The sequence below is a fragment of the Apostichopus japonicus genome, chromosome 12, assembly GCF_037975245.1.
Source record: "Apostichopus japonicus isolate 1M-3 chromosome 12, ASM3797524v1, whole genome shotgun sequence".
Classification (NCBI taxonomy): domain Eukaryota; kingdom Metazoa; phylum Echinodermata; class Holothuroidea; order Aspidochirotida; family Stichopodidae; genus Apostichopus; species Apostichopus japonicus.
Window position 1 is genome coordinate 3,659,546 of NC_092572.1, and position 27,333 is coordinate 3,686,878.

A 27,333-nucleotide genomic window follows, 5' to 3' on the forward strand; every position below is an offset into this window, starting at 1 on the left:
AGAGACACGATAGAAGTTGCGTATTCTCTTCCGAACGTGAAAGGTATATATTTTAGAAATATACAACATATTATACGTTGTTAACTTAGCAAAATGCTATTTTTCCTTACATCTGCCGTTACTAGTCCGGAATACAGCAGCTAATGGATTCAAGAAATGCACGAATCCAGGTACAGCTATTGTCGTTTTCCAAAAGAAAACCCTTTTCCATCCAATATAAGTTAAGTGTTTGTTTCTTGATGGGATTGCTTGCATGTATTTACGACTGAACATTAATTACAAAGCATGTTAGCACAGTAAATATTGTACTATACCAAGTACGTATTCATATTACACGTCAATGACCGTTATGTCAATTCACTGTATAGCTGTACGTCTTGATAGTAACGCATAGGTTTGTGTTGCTATACCAACTATGCCCTTGTGTCATTTCGTTATGCTGCACAGTATAAAGCATAATTCTTACTTTACCAGCCTGGGAATCTTCTTTATGAAAATCTACTGAATCCAGAGATATTTTACAATACATACACTGCATAATTGTACGAAAGGTTTAGACTCAAAAGTTTGTTCTTGCCATCACAGTCCAGATTGGACTGAAGAGAAGTGTTACATGCGCACAACAACAAAGCTGTATGCTGAAGAAAGCATATGGAAGAAAAGCATTCGTTTTAGTTTTCATGAAGTTTTGATTCTATTTTAATTTTGAGTTAAAAGTTATTTGTACATGTTTTGCATTTCTTGAATATATTTGGTAAGTTTGTAGTTAGCTTAAGTTTCCAGTTAATTATGAATGGTGTAATATATCCACGCAAAGCATAGTTGTCATGCTCATGATGAAATTAATATAGCTGGTGGTAATATATTTCTCCCTTTCAGGCATGCAAAGCAGCTGTTTTCTTTACTAACAATCTATAGAATGCACAATCTTAACATGACAATCGTTGTTTTAAGCACTTTTATTATGTGGACGTCTTTATTATCTTATGTTTAATGACGTTAGATGCTTCATAGTAAGTCCCCTAATCATAAAATTAGTGCTACCCATTATGACTAGTATTAGTATTAGTATTATTAACAACGGAAGTGTTGAAGCAACATCACATTTGCATCTAAAACACAATGTAAAACTGCCAAAATGAAATGTTGACAATCCAATTCTCAACAAATATCCAAGAATGTGTCCTGCCTCAGTTTGTTAATAATTCCAGCATTGTTACGAACGCAGGACACAAGGTTTAACCAGGGACACAACATATGTTAACTGCTTGCGTTCGACAAACAGATCTTGTTGATGTTATTGTTGAGAAACCATTATATACATTTTAAATTTTAAACAAATATTCTTATATATTTATCTTCCATTTTCTCTTTTCCTATTCAGCAAATAAACATTAACTAAAGGAAACAGTGGCACATACATATTATTTGCATATATAGACAATGCACTTGTCTTGGATGCACTTCTATTAACGGGAGGTTTTAGCCAGGGAGGCGACATCTCTATGCTGCTTACGTCCGACCGCCTTTTTTTTCCCCGAGGAACAAAGCCCAAGTACACAAAGTTATAACTAGGCGAATGAATAGCATAACAAAACACATGATAATTGAAAATATCTTTCTTTCTTTCCTTTATAGATGCAAACCTTCTTGATAAGTACCTTATGGTGCTTTTCCAAATTTCCATAGATTTATTTACTAAAAGTCCCTTGACCAAAGTCACAGAACTTTTCGCATCTACTGTGCTCAATGAGTACAGAGTATATTGTTCAAGAACAACTGCTTGTAACATTTATTTATGTGTAGAGATAGCAGAGTTTGTGCTATAGGCTATCGAATGTGTGCACTCAAATATCATAACGTTAGGCCTTGTATCAAGTTTCGACGACAGCGCTCATGGTTCGAAGGTGCAGCTGTATTGTTTTTGAGACTATCACGTGATATCTGAATCATTGTTGTGATAAAAAATATTAAACACAAACACCGTGGAGACCCAATAATTATTTTCATTACTCCACACAAAAAGCGTTTTCTGTTAAAATGTTACTTGATTATTATGGTATGCTAATAATACGTATTATTGTTATCACTAATTGTCTTATGATTGTGCCGAACTTGACGAATCGTGCGTCTTTTACTTTCAGAAACCATTGTTATTTATTTTAAACTAATAAATAAAGTCATATAGAAAGTAAAATATCTATAATAATAGTCAAGTCAATTTTTTATCACTAATTGTCTTATGATTGTGCCTAATTTGACGAATCGTGCGTCTTTTACTTTCAGAAACCATTGTTATTTATTTAAAACTATTAAAAAAGTCATATAGAAAGTAAAATATCTATAATAATAGTCAAGTCAAGTTTAACATTAACAAGAATAAAGCTAATTTTACTAACTAGGAAAGAAACTGTCATTTGCTTCCTGAAGGCACTTATTGCGATTTTTCATAACAGTTTTATTCAGCGTTTAAGATTTGTTTTCAGTTACACCAACGAAATATTACAAGAATCCTTGGACCCACTTATGGACGCCAAAACCTATTTAATACAACTATCACTCTACATAAGATGGTTGTTATTCGCCCTCATAGTTTCGTTATCAGGTAAGTGTCAAATTATTAAAATGTTTAAATTAGTTCAACAATAGGAACAAATCTATTAATCGTCAGTTTAGATATATTCGATAAATTAAAATTCAATTCACATATTTCCATTTTATTTCAAATACGTCACGTTTATAGCTGCCTTCAAACCATAATGCTATTGAACAAATTAAATTTATAGACGGGAAATACTTTCCTCTTAAAATGTGATACAAATGCCTAGTTGTTGTCACTTTTTAGTCAGACGAAAGTGTTCAAGTTCATGATGTGTGCTATTTAAAGTAATTACCATTAATTTAATCATTTAAACGCTCAGGAAGAGAGCGATGAAGCTCAAATTGCCAGCCTAATATATTTTTTAATACTCCTGTCTCTTTGTGAAACTAAACATGCGAGAGGCACCTACTATAATCAAGGGTTCTAAGTTATTGTTCCAAAATACTCAGTTATTTGAAGAAAAAAATAATAATAATCTGTTGAAATACAGGTTACTTCGTTAGCTAATTTCCTTTGGTCTTCAATATCCTAATTCTGGAGTTGTTCCTCAAACAAAAGTAATTGTTTGGTTATGTTGCAGTATCACTGAACGAAAGCACGGAAATTATAACACGATCTGGTACCATTTGGAAAATAGAAGTAAACTTCGACACGAGTGGATATGTTCCAATCGTCACGTGGACTTTACCGCAATCAACAACCTTTCAACATGATTTACAAGTGGACGACGTAGTTAAGACGACTAGAGACTACAAGTCTACTGTAGCGGAAGACGGCATGTTTGCTGGACTTGAGATTTACAATGTCAACTTTTTTGATGCGGGTACATATACCTGTCGTATGGATTTTTCGGACGAAGGATTATCTTCAGAAAGATCCATTCGAGTTTCAGTTATCGGTGAGACCCAAACATTTCATAGATTAAAATATTACTGTGTAATGTAAAAGTCGACAGACTTTATTAAGTAGTTTCCACTTTAAACTAGCTTAATCAATGTTCCAACGATTTTAGTCCCTTTTGCTCCCTCAGGTTTTCCATCCGTGTCAATGAGAAATGATGCCACAGAAAATGAGACAATTTCAGCTACATGTTGTGTAAATGTATCCCTTACAGTAGAGGAAATCATCATGTGGAATCTCAATCAAAGTGGATCGCTGCTAATTTTGAAAGAAGTGAAGACTAACTCCGCAGAGGAAGTTCTTAAAAACATGTGTAGTGAGATTACCTTTGAAGTGCATCGTCGCTATCATCGTCAATTGTTAAGGTGTTCGTTGCGTAAAGCGATGAATGTCTACTCGGAAGTGGCAATGGACGTCCTATGTTAGTAATATAATTTGCACCATACGTTGTATAATATTTCACAGTCATGCTCGTGAAGATATATAAAAATGAAAATGAGTTTTTACATTCTCGTCTAAGAAGGTGCAAGCTTAAAAACTAAATATATGTTAATAGTCATACAGGAAAATACACATTATTATGTATTTTAGTCATTGTCAAGAGGAAGAATCCCACTTCATGTATATCGCCTTTGTAAGTTATGCTAAGAGACCCATTGTAATCGATCTGAATTAATTCAAAATTCAGGATAACTTTGCATTATCCCGCTAAATCAGCTTTATTCTTAAACCAAATCATTGATTCCAATAGCGGCAGATGTTTGTATAATTCCTTTCCATGCGGTACACACATGAATGATGTTATAAATACGTAATGTTTTGAACACGCTAATTCTGCATTATGTAAATACATTGCTATTTTTTTTAAACCAAATCATAGATTCCAATATAGATCGTTCATTATTTAAATTTGTTCAATTGTTTGCAATGTAGATCCAGCTTCAATCAGATATGCAGAAAATGGCTTACTTCATCTATCTGTTCACCAATTTGCCAACGTATGCTGCATTACTGAGGGTAACCCTAGACCAAATGTTGAATTACAATGGCTGTCAAGAAAAGGAGAATGGAAATTCCTTTCCAACGTTGCTGAGTATGTTTATCATATAGAACCATTCACGTATTGGACGTTCATGATACACGTGGCCGTGAGACAGCCTCTGCAAGTCAGATGCTTCGCTATCAACAAGATTCCTCCAGCTGCAACAACACAAGTATTGAATCTTGTAGCTAAATGTAAGTCTTCAGCTATGAAAAAGTAACTAAAAATAGGGGTGAACTTATTATCATTCACAATAAAAGGTATCAGTTGGTTTTGTTCTTCGTTTTACCCGAATGATTTTAACATTTTTTTTTTCTTCACAGTTCCTTATGTGTGCCACAAATGCACGCCTGAGTTAAGGTTTCGTTATCAACAAAATGACAAAAACTTCGAAAAGAAGCTCTTTGTGTTATGTCATCTTATACCACTTTCCATAAACACAATAGCAAATCGGCCTACTGTTAAATTCTGACATCGTTTAACATTTGCAGCAGAGCATAAATGATATGTACTCATTTTAATTGCATTGTAACAGATCCAGCCAGTGTACGTATGCTGAGCCTCTCAACTACGGTCCCCGAAGGAAGTGACATCATTATTGAGTGTCAGTCTGACGGATATCCTCCCCCTGATACAATGTTAGTTATGATCCCGAACATGAATGGATCTGAGTTGACAAACCTTCCCATAAAAGCCAATATGAGCAGCAAAAGCATTGTTACTTGGAAGTTTGAGCTGAAAAGCCTGGCAATGAACGATTCTGGGAAATACCAGTGTGTTGCTAATAATTCAGAAGGATATGCGTCAAGTAAGACGATTGAAATAAATGGTAAGTTCGCAACTGTTTGCCGGCAGTTTCACCAAAGCTCAATCATTTTTGAAAATAACATTACATGTCTTCAAAATACGGTAGCTATAGTTCTTCTAATTTTTACTTTATGAAAGTTAAGTTTTCAAGGTTATCGCTTTCAAAGACCTCAACTAGTCCATCAATTAATGTACTGAGTCAATGCTCACGTTCTGCTTAGTCACAGTTGATCTACATATAGTTTTTTTGTGTATTTTTAATTGATCCGTTACTGACTCCACTCAGTAATACGTACAATCCAGTTTTCTTTTTTTCTTTACAGTGACATCCAGGGTGTTTTTAACACGAGAATTCTTAGCAATCGTCGTTTCAGCAGTTCTCGCTTTCACTTTTCTGGTGGCTCTACTAATCCAAATATTTAAAAGTAAGTACATCATTATCATGGTTTCAATTTAAGCTATGTATAAGACAGAATTGAACAAAGCAGTATTGGGAAGAACTGTGAACTCTCTTAGTTATTAAGGAAAGTCTGAAAACGATATTGCCATATATTACAATGTAAAACGAAAGAGACTGTTCAAAGCGCTTTAATAATGTAGTACATTTGTTTTGAAAAACAAAGTTTAAAATACTGTTGTAAGTGACGTCACCAGACTTTTCAGTCTGGGGGACACAGGGGGGCACCAGCATTTGATGGGGGGCACTTAGGTGGATCGCCGTCCTGGGGGAGGGGTCTAAGGGGAGGGGGTGCCCCCTTCCCCATTGGAAAATTTTCGCATACGGAGGATGGGCTAGATGCAAAATGGTGCCACATTTGATGCTAAATTCGATCTGAAGATATCTCCAGAAATTGCTATTTTTGAGGTAATGATTTAAACAACGCGCCGAATTTTGCAGAGGATATGAACCACATGCTGTCGATATTATGCCTAACCCTATCAATAGAACCTACATTTGTTGAAATAATGTGTGCATGACCCCCGACTCCTTTCTTGTCCTTCTCGTTTTCTCCCATTATCTATTAAGATGTTGTGATGGCGCGGGTTACGACTTCGATACCCGACGGTCAAGGACAAACTTTTTCATTTTTTCGCAGCTCATTTGAAGAAAATACGAATTACTGTGCTTCTTTGTTCTTATGAAAAACCAACTCAGATGATGGGAGTTGAATATAACAAAATATATATATTTTTTACCAACCCAAATCTCAGATGGGGGGGCACTCGGGGGCACTAGGTTTTCCAGAGGGCACGTGCCCCCCCCCCCTTGGCGACGCCACTGACTGTTGTTACAATAACATTGTATAAATTTCCTAAAAACACAAATCCATGCTCAATTCCTATGTTTTATGCAAATATGTGCGAAAAATAAACATATATGCGATATATATAGAGAGAGACAGAGAGAGAGAGAGGGGGTGGGGGGGGGGGGGAGAGGTAGATATATATATATATACACACACACATACATATATATATATATATATATATATAAATATAAATTTAAAATATATATATATATATATATATATATATATACATATATATATATATATATATATATATATATATGCAATCGGCGTCCATAGACTAGTGGGTGTCCGCATATAAAGCGGGTGGCCCGGGTTCGAATCCCGGTGGACGCTGGAAGTTTTTTCACTGTTCTGGATTTTCCAGCTCACTACAAGTTCAAGTATATATATATATATTCATTTGCCTTTGTCGTTTACTTCCATTTCATTTAACGGAGTCTGTTCAAAGTAACTCTTTCGAGATCCGGCTTTAGGAATCACAAATGATTTCGAGTTGGTTAGCATCATGTTTGATCTCTAGAATAAGGAAAATATGTCACTAGTATTATCATTAGTAGTAGTATTGTTCGATACAGGTGAAAATGCCTACAGTGGAATAACGACCTTCCTCACTGGTAAAGAACCCCTGGACATACAATTAGCATAGCATAGTGGTTAGGGTGTCCGCTTATAAAGCGCGAGGCCCGGGTTCGAATCCCGGTGGAGGCTGCTTTGAAACATAACATGAACAGGAACAGGTGTCTAAACTTGTTATCGTTACGACATAATGCAAATGAACATGAACTAACACAAGTTAAATCGAATATAAAATAGCTGTGCATCAATGCATAGGAGTGTTAGCTCAATGGTTAACGCCGGTGCCTTTCAATCATAAGGTCCCCGGTTCGAGTCACTCCCAGATTAATGTATGTCGTCCAGTTACAGAGTTGTTGACAATTAACAACTCAGAATCATGGACGTTAAATATGAATGTAAGAGACTGACTTCGGTCAGCTTGCGGCTTTGATAAGCCAATAATGGCTTCTTCGCGAGTTCCTGCTTGCAGGAGGATCTAAAATACATACATACATACAATGTAACAATAGAATATCGCGTATATATTTTAATGTTTGAATGAATAGCATAACAAAACACATTATTATTGAATGAACATGAATGTCTTCAATTATCCACAAGTTGTGATGCTTCAGTCCAGTACTGGCAACAGTTGTATTTCTGAGATTTTCATGATAAAATAAAACTGTTAGCAAACTGCTTATCCACTAGAGAGCCTGTGTAATAGAATGTGTACCATAAGTATGTTGGCGAAACAAAAACCACCCTCAACTTAAGCGATTCTATGGTCACAGATCCACAGTCAACATCATGAAGACTGAGACCCCAGTTGGAGAACATTTTAACCTTTCCGACCATACCATTAACGACATGTCCCTACAGGGGATTGAATCCTTAGGTAGCCGTCCTGACCTAGTACGAATCAGCAGAGAGAGGCTCTGGATGCAACGCCTTCGTACCATTCAACCTCATGGGCTGAACATTCAGGAAGGACATGACTAACTCTTCCTCTGTTCCCTACTCCTTTTCCCCTTTCTGCCTCCGCCCCCCCCCCCCCCTTTCACTCATCTTCTCACAGCTCTCTTCCCTTCTTTTTTTCTCCACACCTTTCTGTCTTTGTCCCTCCCCAGTTTATTCCCTACCCTGTGCCTTTAATCCTCTCTTTGTCCCTCCACTGTTTATCTCCTACCTCTCCTCTTCCCCTGTTGCTTTCTTCTCACCATCCATTGTCTACTTATAATCCCTTTCATCCATCTCATTGTGTTCACCGTGCTCATTAACCTGTCTGTATTCTGTGCGTGTTTTTGTCCCCTCTGTTACTGTAACTTGTCATTTAGCCTCTGAAGAAGATCCTGCTAGGATCGAAACGTCAGGCCAACTTACTTTTACACACTGAGATTTTCATGCTAAAAGTAGTCTATGGTGCTTTCCAAATTTCCCGTGATTTGATTGGCTTATAGTCCCTTACCCATTGTCCGCAAACAGTATGGCATCTGCAGTGCTCAATTCGCCAAGAACAACTACTTGTAACGTTACTTCCCCCTGTGTAGAGATTGAGAAGTTGTGTTATAGGGTATCAAATGTGGGCATTCAAATATCATAACATTAGGTCTTGTCACAAGTTTCGACGACAACGCTCATGGTTCTAAAGTGCAGCTGTATTGTTTTTGAGACTATCGCGGTATATCTGAACCATTGTTTTGATCACAAATGTTATGATTTGCAGAAAATTTATAACCGATACTGAAAAGGACTTTCCATCTCACAATAATTTCATTCTCTGAGAGAAAGTAAAATTTACATTTATACCAATGTACACGTGCTTGAGCTTTAATATTTGTGCAACGTTAGTGCGTACACTACTTCATTTTCTATAGTAGCCATTGGAGTGGAGTTTCGTAATCGACCTTAAGTAAAAGGTTATAAACATACTGTAAAAGCGAAAGGGGTCGGATATGCCCAGGATTGGGCCGACTTGCCTGTAGTGGACGGGGAAAAGTAAAACTCGCTCACTTTTGAATACAACATAAAATCAATAAGTGATCTATAACAAAAGAAATGTGATATGTAAAACACAAACACCGCGGAGGCCCTTTCATTATTTTATCATACCACATAAGGAGCTATTTCTGTTAAAAGACTACTTGATTAATATGATATATGTATAATGTTAGCACTTATTGTCGCCGTATTACTCGACGGATCGTGCGTCTTTCACTTTCAGAACAAATTATTAAGATTAATTATCATTAAAAAAAAAGTCATATACAAACAAAACTCTCATTAAGAATAAACTCAAGTTTTATATTAACAACCATAAAGCTCAGTTTGCTTAACAGAAAAGAAACAGTCGTTTGCTTCCTTGAGGCAGCTACTGCGATTTTCAAAAAAGTTCTATACAGCGTCAAGATTTGTCTTCAGTTCAACCAACGACATTTTGCAAGAATTATTTGACCTACCTATGGACACAAAAACCTAATTAAGACAACGTTTGCCTTAACAAGATGGTTGTTATTAGATTCCATAGTTTCTTTGTCAGGTAAGTGTCTTTTTATAACAGCTCAACTAAACGGAACAAATTCATGATACTCCAATATAGATATATTCAGTAAATTTATATTCAAGTTACTCATTGCATTTATTTCAATCAGCCAGCCTATACTTTGGTAACAAGTAGTATTATTTCACTTATTGCCAATACACTCAGCACCATGGATGCTAATGTTTTGGATGATTCTTCAGGAATTCTCCTAACAGATATAAATGACCACTTTCGTGAATACCTCTCAGATTAATGATTGTCCCAAATTACGCTTCCGAAATTATTCTGGTAAAAACGTTCAGTCCTTCATTTCACACATCGTACAAATTGCCTGGTAACATGTTTTAGACACAAATGACACAAATTTTGCTTACAAAATATTCTATCAAATTTGCAGAAAACTTATATAAAGAGCTTTCCGTGGATTGAGCTCAATAGTACTAATGAGCAGAAGTACTTTGGTTTACTTAACGCCTCATTCATAAATACAAACTTGATAGATACTTTTTAAAACAATCTACGCAGGAAGAGAAATCATATTATCATAATTATCATATTGTGCGAATAGCTAGGAAAATGTACTTTATAGAGATATTAAAAAGTAAATAAATAAATGATATTAAACGTACTTGGCGAAATAGTAATGACATTTTGCATAAAATCGCAACATTTTCAGACAACCCTGACAACTTTGATGATGAGAATGATCTTTTTTATCTTTTTCTCAAAATATTGCTCATGCTTTAATATTTTTGTCACAAATCTTAGTCCGTCACTTGCTCAAAAGATAACTAACTCAAAGCAATCCTCACTAAATGTTCCTAGCTCCTACAAATGTCCCGGAGGTTGTAATAACAGGCTACAATTATCTAGACCCAAAGAAATCTGCAGGTTATGATAGCATTTCTCCCTTCGTCAAGTTATTTCATTTATATATCGACCTTAAACTTATATTTTTCATTTATCTTACAAAACGAGCGTATCCAAAGTAGTCGAAGTAAGACCTACATTAACTACCGACCAATCTCTGTTTTGTCTAGTTTTTAAAAGATTCTTGACAAGCTGATGTTCTGTACAGTCCAAGCATGCTTTTTTTCTTATCACAATCTCATATCAGTCAGTATGGTGTTCGCTCTGGACGTTCTACTGATTTGCCCTGGAAGATGCTATCGACAAGTTACACAGAGCTATCGCTAAATTAAAAATATATCACTGGGAATATGTTTGGACCTGCATAAAGCGCCCGACACAATTGCCTACAACATACTCCTGAATAAACTCTCTTATTAAAGTCTTAGAGGTGTGGCATGGCCACATAGCTGATGTCATGGCCACGTAGCTGGTGTCATGGCCACATAGCTGGTGTCATGGCCACATAGCTGGTGTCATGGCCACATAGCTGATGTCATGGCCACATAGCTGATGTCATGGCCACATAGCTGATGCCATGGCCACAAAGCTGGTGCCATGGCTACATAGCTGGTGTCATGGCCACATAGCTGGTGTCATGGTAACATAGCTAGTGTCATGGTTACATAGCTGGTGTCATGGCCACACAGCTGGTGTCATGGCCACATAATTAATGTAATGGCTACATAGCTGGTGTCATGGCTACATGGCAAAATGATTATTGCTTTCAATGGAACGAGTTCAGGTATGATATGTTTACTGTCGACGGGAAATAATTTCCGTTCTTTTTTTTCTAAAATGGACAACAAAGTTTCTATCTATCTATGATTGACCACTTCTCTTTATTAGTTATGTAAATGATCTTCATCATCTATCTCGGAATGCCTCAGTTGTTGTGTTTGCGGACGATTCAAACATTTTCTTTTCTGACAATAATCTATAACGACTTGAAAATATGACCTACCATAAACTCTCTATATTCTTAGACTGCTTTCCTTCTAATAATTCCTACTTTATGTAGCTAAGACTAGTTAAGTTGCATTAAATCATTCTGCCGGCCATACAGATAACGATTTCAATATATATGTTAATGTTAATGTTTAAAGGCTTCAACTAAATTCTTAGATGTTATTATTGAATCGAAGATAGGTTGGGTTAATCACATATCGTACATTTATTTATAGCCTTTATCTTACTTTAATTTATCCTCACTTAAACTGTTGCTCATCAGTTTGGTCTGGTGCTAGTTCATGTCATGTACATATTCTGTATATTCTACAAAAGAGAGCAGTTAGGCACATTTCGACGGCTGGACCAAGAGATCCAACAAGTGATATTTTTAAGTCCTTGCATCTTTTGAAAGTACATGATATCCTTATTTTCGGGGTTCACTTCTTTGCATATAGATTTCTGAACATTCTTCTGCCGAATAACTGTTCATTCTTTCGAGAAAAGTAGGTTCATACACAGATATGGTACCCGACATGCAATTTTTTTGGCGGAACCCTGTCACCCCTTTCACGTTTCTTACAAAGTTCGTTACGTTACCGGGCAGTAAATGTTTGGAACTCTTTTAAATGTTACCAGCAACATTGATTTGCAAGGAAAGTATACAAGCTTTTAGGAATCATTTTACAAAACATTATATCAGCATGTACTAGTTAAGTCTTACTCTTTCATTCGACTTCTCCGGGTTTTTTTTTTTTTGGTGATGTCATTGACGAAATGAAATTGCACATGAGGTATTTGTATGATCATACTACATTTGATACGAATGTAAAATGGTGGAATCGGGGGGGGGGGGTCAAAACTCGGACATGGGTGTTGTCAGCTTAGAGATGGGTTCTTGCTTCTAATTGTAATTACTATATATATATATATATATATATATATATATATGTGTGTGTTTCTTTCTGTGTTTGTAATTTATCAGGGAATTAGCTCTCAACAAGCTTCAGATTTGTTTTTTAGTTTTGGTTTTCCTCCTTCACAACATGTTTGTATATGCATTCTATTTATATTTAGACTCTGTGCTATACATTCAACACATGTTGTGGAAAACAAATTAACGAAACGAAATTACAATTCAGTTCATTTACTTCCATTGTTTCAATCAAACATGTCCTGGTTATCGCTACTTTCAAACAATATTTAAATTAAAAAGTTAAATTTTACAGACGGGAAATACTTTCCTGCTTTATATATGATAATGATTGCCAAAGTTGTTTTCATTTATACACCTCATCATTTTGTTCAAACTCATCATGTGTGAAAATTCCATTAAGTTAATTTTAACAATACGTTGAACATGTAGACGTTCAGGAAGTGAGCGATGAAGTACAAATGGCCAGCCTAAAATATGTTGTCATACTCTCTGGCTCATTGTGAAACTAAATATGGAAACTTTACATATAATCAAGGTTTCTTAGTTATTTCTCCGATTGCTCAGTTATTTGCAAACAAACAATATCTTAAAACATAACTACTTCGTTAGTTACAGTTTGTTCCTTCTTATCTGTATTATCCGCTTTCTAGGATTCCTTCTGGAGCATAACAAATGTTTGTTTTTATGTTGCAGTATCGCTGAACACATTCTGACACAATTTGGTACCGCTGGGAAGATAGAGCTAAACTTTGACACGAGTGGACATGTGCCAATCGTCACGTGGAATTTGCCGCAGTCAACAGTCTTTCAACATGATTCACAAGTGTACAACGTAGTTAAGACGACTGTGGAATACACGTCTATACTGTTGAAGAAGACGGCGTGTTTGCTGCACTGGAGATTTACAATGTCAACTTTCTTGATGCAGGTACATATACCTGTCGTATGGATATTTTGGACACAGGAAGATCGTCAGAAAGATTCATTCAAGTTTCAGTTATCGGTAAGGACCAAGAATTTCATAAACTATTACTATGTAGTGTAAAACGCAACATAATTTATTTAATATTTTTCCACTTTTAACTAGCTTAATCAATGTTCAATATGAACATCACCTTTCTTTGTTTAAACAAAATCAACGATCTTAGTACCCAGAAAATGAGACAATATCAGCTACATGTTGTATATATGTATCCCTTACAGTAGAGGACAGCATCACATGGACTCTTAATCAAAATGGACCTATGCTTATTTTGCAAGAAGTGAAGACGTATTCTCCAGCGGGGGTTATGAAGCATATGTGTAGTGAGATTACATTTGAAGTGCATCGTCGCTATCATCGTCAATTGTTAAAGTGCTCTTTACGTAAAGAGATGACTGGCTACTCGGAAGTGGCAATTGACGTCCAATGTAAGTAATACAATGTGCACCATAAGTTGCATAATATATCACAATTATGCTCATGAAGATAAACAAAAATGAAAATTAATTTTTTAATTTGCGTATTGCAGATATCTAAGAAGGTGTAAGCTTACCAACTAAATCTACTTAAATGGTCATACAGGAAAAAAAAACAAATGGTAAAGTAGTATATATTCTAGGTCATTGTCAAGAGGAGTACGTCCTCTAGCGATGATATATACATGGCTTATTTTCATTTTTTGAATTTCCAGCTCTGATGAGGACTACAATTGGGAAAATGAGCCCGGTACCTTCGTCGATAGTGTCGACGATTATTCGTCTGGGAATGGATACTTTATTCTAAATAAGGATTAGCAACAATAAACACAATTTCGCTCTTTAAAATGCAGCCAGTTTGTACAATGTTGCAAATGCTGTAACATATACTATACTGTCGTATCATACCAGGCTTCTAATCACTATTACCGATAGTTCGAACAGTTCCTAGCCTATATCTAATATAAAAATTATATCCATTACGCTACTTCTGTCAGCAAAAGTAAAAGTGTTTTGAAACATGAAAAGAAACAGTGTATACAAAAGTGATCGCAAAGACATAAAGGATATGAATATGAATTAGTACAAATAACATCGAATATCAAATAGCTGTGCATCAAATGAAGTATCCTTTTGTTTGTGTGTGTTTTGTTTGTGTGCATTCTTATTGAAGGTGCTATTATTGTCATTACAATCAAACATGATGCTTGGATTCTTGAAAGTTCAAAAACAATATTGCATTCTATTTTCATGTACAATGTTTATGTATTTAACTTCCGTTGTCTCCTTTCCCATGAACAAATTGTACATTAACTAATTGCAACAGTAACACATAAATATTAGTTGTATACATGTAATATATGCACTGCACTTCATTGTTCTTCATTATTCGGTTAACTTTTTTATTTGCCGAAAATAATATTAGAATTAATGAATGTAATGAAAATTATTTATATGAAGGAACTGTGTTCGTTCGTTCATGACAGCATCTCCAGAACGCAATCACTTTCAGAGACACTATTTGAGAATACTTACGCCGTAAAAAAATGATCACAAAACGATTGCCTGATATGATTATATTTGTTGAAAATTTCAAACATTTATTGTTATGACCGAGATCATTGAGAATACTTTCCATATTGTTACTCCTCGTTAGTTACCAATGATTTACTATAGTAAAGAGTACCAGCACAATCTCCACTATAAATATATACACTTTGGTCTCTGTGTTGTCTATTGTCTGTTGTATTTATTAACCATGACCTCACATTATTATGTTATGTTTGCTTTTATTTTCATTATTGAATTTCCTTCTAAGAATGGAAGTGTAGAAGCAACATCGCATTGACGACCTACAAACATTGCAAACCTGTAAAAATTGAAAATAATCGTTTAAGACAGTTCAAGGTTAAGGAATATTTATAGATATGATCTAAATAAATAGGGGTATCCTCCAGAAGAATGTAAGAACATGCAACGGTGACCCAAATGAGATGGAGGAAATGTCTATTATTTATTTCCAAGTTTATTATCTTCTCGAAATATTTGCTCATTTTCTCGAAATATCGAGAAATACTTTTTGTTTCACAATCTCGTCTTGGTTTATTTGCCACTTCTGACTTTGAAGTGCCATTGTTTGTTTATCTAGATCCCCTAATGGGACCAATATAGTCTCAAATGAGAAGGAGTTGGAAACCCTTGAGAAGTAAGTCCCATTCTGGTGTAGATCCAGTGGGGAGCTTCTCACAAAACTCGTACAGGCAGGAGTATTAGTATATGGTTATGACCTGATTATAGAATAATTGTAAAACTAATTTATAGTATGATACTATTGGACCTCAAAGGGTTTTTATTCTGGCTGATGGACCCCAACCTGCCCCCTCCCCTTCCACGACCCACCAACCTGACAATTGCACTTGTATAGTATTTTCACAATTTTGCAAAGCATTTTGCGAGGCGGTCCGGATAAATTATTCCCCGGAAGTTGACCATTTTCAAGACATTGTTTCATAAACCCCAGGCTTTTTTGTATGCAACGTTCATTGAAGACAGTATGGAGGGATCAACTACAAAAAGAGACCTATTAAACTGGACATTCGTATACTATGAGGCAATGGTACAACCTGTATTTTCTTTGTACTTTAGTGTTGTATGACCTTTAATATAGATAGCCAGGTCATCCAATCTCAAAATTAACACTAGTTTCCCCATATATGTGTACTGTACAAATAACACAATTTCATATATATCTATAGGAACATACAGGTGAAGAGTTAGTATGATGCAATCTATAACTTTTAAACACGTTGGTGAGTATCAGGTTGTGGTAATTCAAATTCAAAGCCATGTTATGTATCCCAATTCAAACTTGACCAAAACGATAACGGTTTCGTCAGTATAAGTCAACTTTTTTGACAATTGCATTTAGGAAACTAAGTTACTCTACAAAAAATGTTTACAATTAGCAATTGGCAAATATACTAAATCTTAACAAAAAAGTCAAGACTGTGTCGTGTCTCGTTTACCAATGATTCCAGCACTGTTACGATGCAGGACCCAAGGTTTTAGTCATGGACAAAACATCATTAAACTGATTGCGTCCGACGGACGAATTTTTCTTATTGTTTTTAGAAATACTTGTGCAGAAATATACATACTCACAACTCACAACATTATAGAAAATAACAAGATACATCATTACTGATTAAGCATCTTTCTTTATATTAAAATGTACTTCTTCTCAAAAAAAAAAAACAAATATCTTTCAATCCTACAGGTGATTGATTGAAAACGAATAAAAACAATAGTGTTTTCAAACTTTCGCGTGATTTGATTGGCTAAGAGTCCCTCATCCATTGTCGGCAAACATTCTGGCAACTACAATGCTCAATAAGCACAGAGTGTGGTTGTCCAAGAACAACTACTTGTAAAGTTACTTCAACTGTGTAGAGACAGTGAGGTTATGTTATAGGCTATCCTATGTTTGCGCGCAAATATCATAACATTAGGCCTTGTCACAAGTTACGACGATAACGCTCATGGTTCTACTATTACATAATATCTGAATCATTGTTTCGATCACAAATGTCATGAGTTGGGACAATTTATCAATTTTACGAGAAGCTAACATCTCCGATGCAGAAAAGGATTTTCCATCTAACAATATGTAATTTTTCTCCCGTGGGAGTTGTTAAGGTGAACTGTGCATTCATTTACCACTGCCAGTAATTCTTAATGCAAACTTGCGTAAATTCAGCTAGAGTGTTGTTCTTGTGCTACGTTAGTGTGTAAACTGCATCACACATCTTCTAAAGTAGCTATGGAAGCTGGAGTGTTTAATTGACATTTCGTCAATAGTCATTTATATATTGTAATACAAAAGGGGTCGGAACTAGCCGGGATTGGGTTCACTTGCCTGTAGTAGACGGAAAAGTAAAAACGCGCTAAAATTGCCTAAAAAGATGATCAATAGGTTTTATAAGTCTTTTAAATAGCAACAGAAAGGCGGTATTCAAAACACAAACACCGTTGAGACCCTGAAATTGCTTTCAGAAATCCACACAACGAGTGTTTCCTGTTAGAAGGTTATTAGCTTAGTGTGATATGTTAAGATTACGTATTGTTTTCTAACTCAAATTGCCGTCGTATAACTGTGCCTTACTGACGGATCGTGCTTCTTTGACTTTCAGAACCATTGCTATTTACATTAAATTTTACATTAAATTCATATAGAAAGTAAAATATCTATAATAATAGTCAAGTCTCGGTTAATATTAAGAACAATGAATTTCAGTTTGCTTAACAGGTAAGACACTGTCATTTGCTTCCTGGAGGCAGCTATTGCGTTTTTACTAAACAGGTATATTCAGCGTCAAGGTTTGTCTTCAGTTCAACCAGCACAATTTTGCGAGAATCCTTCAACCTACTTATGGACGTAGAAACCTATTTAATACAAATACCGCCTTACACAAGATGGTTGCTATTGGCTTTCATAGTTTCTTTGTCAGGTAAGTGTCCAATTGTTACAATTATCGAACCAGATGAAATATAGAAGCACATCGTATTCAGTTAATTATAATTCAGATCACATATTTCCATTTCAGTTCAAACAATCTAGTATGTCACGGTTATCACTCCTTTTAAACAATATGGTATCGAGTAAATTAAATATATTGACAGGAAATAATTTCCTGCTTTATATTTGATAAACAAGTTGTCACTTATACACCTTATGTTTGTGTTCAAGTTCAGCAGATACTCATAGCTGGAACAGCTGCCACTGTGCATCAGTAATGACAGCTGTGTGTTTGTAACAACGTAACATGTGATACAGGTAGCACTGTAACAACTGCAAATTGTTAACTTGTTCCCATGTAAGCACAAAAACTGCGCGACTGGACAAGGAGTCTATGAAGTGAAAAAGTACGGTACCGTTTGATTCCAGTTAACACCTCTCCTTTTATTACGCCCATTTGTCATGACTAGAACGAAGAAAAGCCATATTCGGGTATATCCATGGGCATATTTATAGCACATAACGACTAGATACGACTTCAGTTTAGAATCGCGTATTCATGGACTCGCATTAAATGATCGATACAGCAACTACTGCTCATGTCCCACAACCAAGCATCAGTAATTACTACTTTTCGTTCGTAACACGGTAAATTGTGCAAAAGGACAGTAGTCACTGACAAGCTATAAGTATCGGGTGTCAATTTCATGATTTGTGCTATTTAAAGTAATTACCAACAAGTTAAACATTTAAACGCTCAGGAAGTAAGCGATGAGGCACAAAGTGCCAGCCATTATTATTTTGAAATACTCCTCTCTCGTTGTGAAACATGCAAAAGAAACTTAATATTACGAAGGGTTTTGAGTTATTGCTCAAATCGCTTAGTGGTTTTGCAAACAAATAATCGTTTCAAATCAAGGTTAGTTCGTTATTTACATTCTTTTAATCTTCAGTATCCTATTTCTGTATTTACACCTCAAGCAAAAGTAAATGCTTTGTTCTACTTAACAGTTTCTCTGAACGAAAGCACGGAAGTTCTTACACAGTTTGGTACCATTGGATAAATAGAACTAAACTTCGACAAACGTGGACATGTGCCAATCGTCACGTGGACTTTACCGCACTCAACAACCTTTCAACATGATTTACAAGTCAATAACGTAGTTAAGACGACTGAAGACTACACGTCTACTGTTTCGGAAGACGGCATGTTTGCTGCACTGGAGATTTACAATGTCAACTTTCTTGATGCTGGTACATATACCTGTCGCATGGATTTTTCGGATGAAGGAAGATCTTCAGAAAGATCCATTCAAGTTTCAGTTGTCGGTGAGACCCAAACATTTCATAGATTAAAATTTCTCTGTGTAATGTAAAAGTCGACAGACTCTGTTAAGTAGTTTCCACTTTAAACTCGTTTTATCAATGTTCAACGGTTTTAGTCCCTTTTGCTCCCGCAGCTTTTCCATCCGTGTCAATGAGAAATGATGCCACAGAAAATGAGACAATTTCAGCTACATGTTGTGTAAATGTATCACTTACAGTAGAAGACAACATCATGTGGAATCTCAATCAAAGTGGATCGGTGCAAATGTTGAAAGAAGTAAAGACTAACTCTGCAGAGGAAGTTATTAAAAACATGTGTAGTGAGATTACCTTTGAAGTACATCGAAGCTATCATCGTCAATTGTTAAGGTGTTCGTTGCGTAAAGAGATGACTGTCTACACGGAAGTGAAAATGGACGTCCAATGTAAGTAATAAAACATTGAATAATTTTTCACAGCCATGCTGATGATGTTGTTAAAACTGAATATGAGTTTTAAATATTTGTGATACCAGATGCATAAGAAGGTATAGGCCTATAAATGCACTAAAATTGCTAGAGTCCTATTGACTTTTTAAAGAATGTTGTAAGACGCACTGCGTAATATTTATGAGGAAATTTTTAATTTAATTAAATAATGTTTATAACTGGCTAAGTTTGCATTATGGTACTGGATCTGTCTTTTTTAAACCATATCATTGATTCCAACCGGGTTCGCTGATTGTTATATTCACTTCCATGGATTCTGAGCTGATTAAGCTAAGATATAACATAGCAAATATATCGGGTGTTTAGTTTACTTATTTATTCTATAAATTAGATCTAGCTTCAATCGTATACGCAAATAAAGGCTTATATAACCTTTTTTTAATATTTTTATTTTTTTTTATTATGGACTCTGCCTAAACAATTATTCCATAAAACAACTCTCTGCTAATGTTTATTACTTTAATTTTGCATTATGTAACTGCGATTGATTTTTTTTAACAAATCATTGATTCCAAAAGAAGTCGGTGATTTCTAAAATTGTTCAACTGTTTGCAACTTAGATCCAGCTTCAATCAGATACGCAGAGAATGGCCTACGTCATCTATCTGTTCACCAGTTTGCCAACGTATGCTGCATTTCTGACGGTAACCCTAGACCAAGTGTAGAATTACAATGGCTGTCAAGAGAGGGAGAATGGAAATTCCTTTCCAACGTTGCAGAGTATATTTATCATAGAGAACCATTCATTTATTGGACGTTCATGATACACGTGGCTGTAAGACAACCTCTACAAGTCAGATGCTTTGCTATCAACAGGATTCCTCCAGCTGCAACAACACAAGTATTGAATGTTGTAGCTAAATGTAAGTCTTCAGCTATGAACAAGTAACTAAATAAACGGAAACAATTTATTACCATTCAAATAGAACAGTATCAGATGGTTTTGTCTTCATAGTAACAAACCTATATTTAGAATTTGTTCTAAACAGTTCCACAACTGCTACGAATTTACCGGCTGGTCAAGGTTTCGTCATGAACCAAAAGGACAAGATACCTTCTAAAAGATGCGCTGTCAATTTCCTTAAAGAAAACTAATGGCACCGTTTAACATTTGCAGCAAAGCACAAATGAAATGTATTCATGTTTACTGTTTTGTAACAGATCCAGTTAGTGTACGTATGCTAAGCCTCTCAACTACGGTCCCCGAAGGAAGTGACATAATTATTGAATGTCAGTCTGACGGATATCCTCCCCCTGATACAATGCTAGTAATGCTCTCGAACATGAATGGAACTGAGTGGGCACACCTTCCCATCAAAGCCAAGATGAGCAACAAAAGCATTACTACTTGGAAGTTTGAGCTGAATAGTCTAGCAATGAACGATAATGGGGAATACCAGTGTGTGGCTAATAATTCAGAAGGATATGAGTCAAGTAAGACGATTGAAATAAATGGTAAGTTCGCAACTGTGTGTTTAGTAAAGTTTGGGTTAGGCCGGCAGTTTCACTGAAGCTCAAATCATTTCTGAAATAGTTCAAAATACGGCATACTAGATTTCGTTCTTTAATTATTCTGTGAAAGTTAATGTTTACCGTTTTCGCCTTAAAAGACGTGAACGAGACTTTCAATCATTATATTGAATCAATGCTCACGGTCTTCATATTTACAAATGGTCTGTATATAGTTTGAGTGTTTTCAAAATTTGATCCATTATTGATTCCAATAATACGTAAATTCACTGCCTCTTCTCTACCAAAGACAGAACTTGCAACATGACAGTCAGCAGCATTTTCTGTTTGTTTCTTTTGTAGTGACATCTAGGGTATTTTTACGACGAGAATTGTTAGCAATCGTCATTTCAGCAGCTCTTGCTTTCATTATTCTCTTGGCTTTGCTAATAAAAATGTTAAAAAGTAAGTAGACCATAATAATTGTTTAATTTTAGGCTAAATATGAGACACAATTGTACAATGGAGCATTGGGAAACAAGGTGAACTCTTTTAGTTTCTAAGGAGAGCCTAAAATCGATATTGTCATGATACATTAAATTTTCCAAAGAACGAGGCTATTAAAAGCTTTTACTAATGTATTAACCTTTGTTATGATAAAAGTAAGAGTACGTTTCGTAAGAGTAACACAAATTGCTGCTTAATGTATACATTTACTACAAATAGATGCTTCTTAACAACAGCTGCTATCCAATGGAGGTAGTGGTTACTCTTAGGCGCAATGCTTTAAAGGAAACTGTGATTTAACTGTTAGTAGTGTGGTATGTTATCGATACAGTCTAAACGTAATTTTCAACTCAAAAGCACTGTTTATTATCTTTTCAGACAGAAATGATATAAGTTGCGTGTTGTCTTCCGAAAGTAAAAGGTATATATTCAAGTATACAACATTTTATGCGTTAGATAACGTTAGCAAAATATAGCTCTTATTATTGTTTTTTATATCAATTATGTAGACATATGCACCAGTATCAGAAATTAATTGACAACATTTATGATTCTTTAGTTTTATGTTGAAGAGCAGTACAAATATCTATATTAAATGAATATAGATGGCCGACAATCTTATTTTTTTACGAAGTGGAACTACAATCGCCATTTAGGCACAAACATTACAATGTTGCTTTTACAGCGCAGAATCTGCGCAGAATGTCGAATGCTTTTGTATCGTGTAAGGTGAAACGGCCACTTGCAACGTAATCGGTAAACCACTTCACTCTCTACAAATTCTTCTTGAGAGAAAAGGCTCCATGATAGATTCGATAGCCATTTTTTTTTAATCATGAGCATTGTTGGAGGCTTTTTAACCTTTCCTCATGTACTTTTAGGAGATACATGTTTTGGACAGAACTACTTATTAACTGCAATCTTCGACAACAACAATATGTTCCTTATTTAACATCACTGTTATGGTTGTTTTTGGACTGACATTTTCTTTGTAACTTACTTGTTTAATTAAAGAAAATTATGACAAAGCGAAAGAAAATTTCGCGATATTCTCAGCAGTGCGGTTTCTTTTTCAGTTTACTTTTTTGAAAACATTGTTTATGGTGCTAACTTCATGAAATGTACACATCCTGGTTGAAAGTGTTACTGCATTACTTCAATTTGAGATTGCATTGGTATCTATAGAACAAACGCAGTTCTAAATGTCAATAGTTTACCAATTTAAAAGTCACTGCAGACAATTTCTACAAGGCCTAGTTAAAGAGTTTCTCAGGTTGAGAGAACTTTCTACATTAACATCACTGTCCATATTGGACTTCAATAAACAAGATTAAGCTGTAAGGCTTTCCAAAGCAAGAGATTCGTATCTACATTTGTATATTATCAAACATGAGGTTTTTTTCTTCTTCTAAACTACTAAGTAATAAATTATTTGTACCTACTCATTTTGCATTCCTTTAACATACATATTTGCATTGTCATTTGGTTAACTTTGCATTTTTTTTTTTAATATCGAAAAATTTCCTCGCATAGCAAACTTATAAAGGAATGGTCATGATGAAATTAAAACAGGATATACATTTTTTTCTACATGCTTTAGATTTGAGAAAGACGAGAGCAACAATGATAATGCGAAGAACGAGTCTCAGAGACAAACAGGTGTGAACGATGACAATTACCCTGCAGGTATCCACTGCAGATATATTTTGAAATAGTATTATAAATATACCACAGCCTTATATATTAACCGTTTTATGAAGCAACTTTCATATTTGAAATTTTATTATATTCATTTAACTAATGTTAGAAGTTTTATTTCAGTTATCCGAACAATAGAATTATTACCAGCGGCGTAGCCAGGTTTCTGGTGTTTGTGGGGGAGGGGTTGGCCAAATTTTCTGTCCCTATATGCAGGCACATAGCTGTGGATCGCCGTCCTGGTGGAGAGGTATAAATGAAATAATGAAATACTTTGTTTTTCGAAAAATGGTTCTATAATTTCCATATTTTTAAACAAAATTCGTGTACTATAGTTTTCATTTCTTGGTACAAAACCTTTACCAATTTTTAGGGGAAAACGACAAAAGGATTTTCGCGCGTGCGCGGTCGAAAACCATCAGGTTATATCAATAATGCAAAATATATATCGGCCCAATCCCCTAGGTTCGAGTACATTTTATCATGTTTTGCTACCTTTGATTTTTCACCGTAGCTCATCGCATCCCCAAATTATGTGGTGGACACTCTGCCCACTGCCCCCCTCCCCACCCTACCCAGCCAACCCCTCTCGCTACGCCATGAAATATTACTTCCTTACTCAATGAGCACTTGGACAAACTTGATAAGATAGTTTCGTTTTCTTTTGTTTTGTCTTCATATCTCATGATACAGAAACATTTATTGCTATCATTATTCATTTGCTTATATTTATTCTGCTCGTTGCTCTTTCTCCCATGGACTCTACAGACACCCAGCTGTATGCAACCACTTATTCTAGATATAAATAGTAAGTAATTCTATTTATTATTTCTTTGGAATGTAAGATTTATCAAACAAAAGTGTGCTTTCATACTCTATTGAAAGTTTTAGTAATATGACTGTGCACTATGTCAAATACCAGAGATGAGATGTAGTGTTTGTTCCTGTAGCTTACCAAATTTTACAATCAAGAATTACCATTAGCCATGTCTATATAATATGATGTATTTAAAGTATTGGAAATAATAGGCTTTACATAAATCAGAATCATATTTCTTTTCCACATTTGAGATTATCCGATGACCCTGCACATTTAACATTAGCTTAACATTATGTTAATCATCATATACTAAGAATGTAATATACATAGTATTAGCAAACGTAAATAACGTATTCATGAAAGACAAGCCTTTCAGTGGATGTTGCTTCCTTTCTCACTGTTGATAGTTCCAGCTGTGAGGACGATGAGGAGTGGGAAGATGAACCCGGTCCCTACGTCGATTATGTCGACGATTACACGTCTGTGAAACAATACCATGTTCTAAATCTGGATTAGCAACATTGGAAAAAAAACTTCGCTCGTTTTAATCCTTTATTTTGCATATGCTGTAACATATACTATACCGTCTATATCATAACATGCTTCAAAGCACTATTACTGAGAGTAAAACAGTTCCTAAACTTTATCTGATAGGAAAATGATATCCATCATACCCATTCTGTCGGCAAAAGTGTTTTGAAACATAAAATGAAAAGAAACAGTGTATACATAAGTGTCTCAACTTGTGATCACAACGACATAAAAGGAATTAATATGAGTAAATACAAATATAATCGAATATCAAATATATGTGTATCGATGTTAATATTCTGTAGTTTGTGTGTATTCTTCCTGTAAAGTGCATTTTAATAGTAAGTGATATTATTGCCATTACAATCAAACTTGATGCTTGGTTTCCTGATAGCCCCAAAACAATATCACATTTTATCTTCCTTTTACCTTCCGTTTTCTAACTTCCCATTCAACAAATATACATTAACTAAAAGAAACAACACGTTAATATTATTTGTGCATATAGATAATACAATTGTCTTTGAACATTCTAATTAATCTTTGTTATTTCCTACAACTTGATATTATAATTAATGAAATGGAAATTATATATGCAAAGGAACAGTGCTCGTTTGTTCAGACAGCATTTCAGAACACCATCATTATCAGAGTTACCATTCTTTAAGTCGAGAATATTTGGTCGGTGAAAAGTTTACAAATCAATTTTTTGTTGGAAATTTTAAGATATTTTTCAAAAAAATTATTGTTATGATCGAGATCACTGGGTATACTTTTAATACTTTTTAATTTTGTGACTTCTCGTTTGTGACTAAGGATCTACTATAGTAAAGATTGTACTTGTTCCTTAAGAACATGATATGTTTTATAGAGACAAAGAGTACCAGCACAAACTCCATTATAAATATAAACACTTTGGTCTCTGTATTGTCTACAGTCTGTTGTATTTATTTAACCACTAGCTCACTTTATTATCTTAATATTGATTTATTTTAAATATTGAATTGTCCTCCTAAGAATGGAATTGTAGAAGCAACATCACATTGACGACTTACACACACTGCAAACCTGTCAAAATTTAAAAAAAAAAAGGTTTAAGACAGTTCTAGGTTTATAAATATTTATACTTATATTTTAGCTATATGGGGTATTCTTCAGAAGAATGTAAGAACATGCAACGATGACCCAAATAAGATAAAGAAATTGTCTACTATTTATGTCAATATTTCTTATATTTTCGAAAACATTTCTCGAAATAATTTTTGTTTCACAATCTTGTCTAATGTTTTGTTACCACTTCTGACTTTGAAGTGCCATTTTGTAATCTAGATCCCTGAATGAGATCACAATTTTCTCAAATGGTGTGGACCCAGGGTAATGTAGAGCTTCACATGAAACTCCTAAAGGAGTATTAAAGTATAGTTATGACCTAACTATAGAGCAAATTTATAGTATAAAAATGCCTCGGACTAATTTTTTTATTCTGTGTAAAATTTATTTGGTGTAACGTTTCGATCCTAGCTGGATCTCCTTCAGATGATGAATGACAAGTAACAGTAACAGAAGGGACAAAACACGCACAGAATACATACAGGTTCATAAGCAGGGTAAACACAAAATAGATAGATGTAATAGGTAAGTAGACAAGGGATGAAGAGAAGAAGAAACCAATTGGGGAAGGGGAAGAGTAGGACCAAACACCTACCATTGCCTACACTCGTTTACGCAACCTATTTGTTCGTGTTGCTGTTCCACTTCTAACTTTAAACCCTCATCCATTCAGCATGATACCTTCAAATGTGATCGCATTTCGAGATTATTGTCTGCAGCCACCACATTGCTGAATCCAAGAAGCGGTTCAAAGGTCACAGACCAACCGACAACACCATGAAGACTGAGACCCCGGTTGCAGAACATTTTAACGTTCCCAACTATAACATAAACGGCATGTCTCTACATGAGATTCAATTCTTAGATAACCGTCCTGACCTAGTACGAATCAGCAGACAGAGGGACTATAGATGCAATGCCTTCGCACCATTCAACCACATGGGCTCAGCATTCAGGAAGGACATGACTGACCTTTCTTCTGCTCCCCTTCCCCCCCCCCTCCTCGCGTTGTTTCCCCTCTTTCATCCCTCTTCTCGTATCTCTCTTCTCCACCCTTTTCTATCTTTGTCCCTCTTTAGTTTATTCCCTACCTTTAATCCTCTCCTACCACTCGTCCTCCCCATGTTGGTTTCTTTCTTCTCTCCATCCCTTGTCTACTTACCCCCTTACATAAATCTCTTTGTTCACCAGACAAAGTGAAATAAAACTCGAAAGGAAATTTTCTCTTTTTGTTCTCTTTTTTATTTTGTTGCTCATCTCTCTATCTCTCTCTTTTTCTCTTTCTCTTTTACTCAGTCTTTACAAGTTGTGTTTTGTCTTATACTTATTTCTCACTCTACCTTTCTCTCTGAAGAACAGTTTACAACTGACCACTG

The 27,333-nt window shown here is 35.2% G+C and overlaps 2 protein-coding genes across 6 annotated transcripts in view; both read left to right on the forward strand.

Moving 5' to 3' along the window:
- The window catches only part of LOC139977157 (uncharacterized), a 43,355-nt gene that overhangs the window by 3,525 nt on the left and 12,497 nt on the right, over window positions 1-27,333 (forward strand). Inside the window, exon 7 of one of the 3 annotated variants that reach the window (XM_071986324.1) lies at window positions 1-137. The exons of 1 other annotated variant lie outside the window; for it this stretch is intronic. In XM_071986324.1, coding sequence (XP_071842425.1) covers window positions 1-56 — 56 coding nt within the window. In that variant the 3' untranslated portion in view covers window positions 57-137. Of the gene's footprint in view, window positions 138-27,333 lie in introns of those variants that run through there. One more of the 3 variants, XM_071986323.1, reaches the window with a different exon arrangement.
- Window positions 31-27,294, forward strand: LOC139977155 (neural cell adhesion molecule 1-A-like). 3 transcript variants are annotated; one of them, XM_071986309.1, is made up of 11 exons: window positions 41-170; window positions 2,487-2,605; window positions 3,183-3,500; window positions 3,633-3,923; window positions 20,403-20,705; window positions 21,004-21,297; window positions 21,655-21,756; window positions 22,177-22,219; window positions 23,399-23,457; window positions 24,265-24,304; window positions 24,724-27,294. In XM_071986309.1, the coding sequence occupies exons 1-11, from the start codon at window positions 157-159 to the stop codon at window positions 24,830-24,832; spliced, it is 1,692 nt and encodes a 563-aa protein (XP_071842410.1). In that variant the 5' UTR covers window positions 41-156; the 3' UTR covers window positions 24,833-27,294. The 3 variants fall into 3 exon arrangements, 2 of the variants coding, with proteins under 2 accessions (XP_071842410.1, XP_071842411.1); XR_011796446.1 differs by lacking the exons at window positions 20,403-20,705; window positions 21,004-21,297; window positions 21,655-21,756; ... (2 more) ...; window positions 24,265-24,304; window positions 24,724-27,294 and adding exons at window positions 4,436-4,738; window positions 5,080-5,373; window positions 5,675-5,776; ... (1 more) ...; window positions 13,759-13,965; window positions 14,229-16,380 and having other exon boundaries at window positions 31-170; XM_071986310.1 differs by lacking the exons at window positions 41-170; window positions 2,487-2,605; window positions 3,183-3,500; window positions 3,633-3,923 and adding exons at window positions 17,236-18,020; window positions 19,040-19,357; window positions 19,489-19,779 and having other exon boundaries at window positions 24,724-27,188.

Bases quoted from the DNA above. Each gene is read 5' to 3' on its own strand.
- LOC139977155 (XM_071986309.1), top strand. The intron at 3,924-20,402 runs GTTAGTAATATA...TTTGCAACTTAG, and splicing joins AGTGGCAATGGACGTCCTAT to ATCCAGCTTCAATCAGATAC. The intron at 20,706-21,003 runs GTAAGTCTTCAG...GTTTTGTAACAG, and splicing joins ATTGAATGTTGTAGCTAAAT to ATCCAGTTAGTGTACGTATG.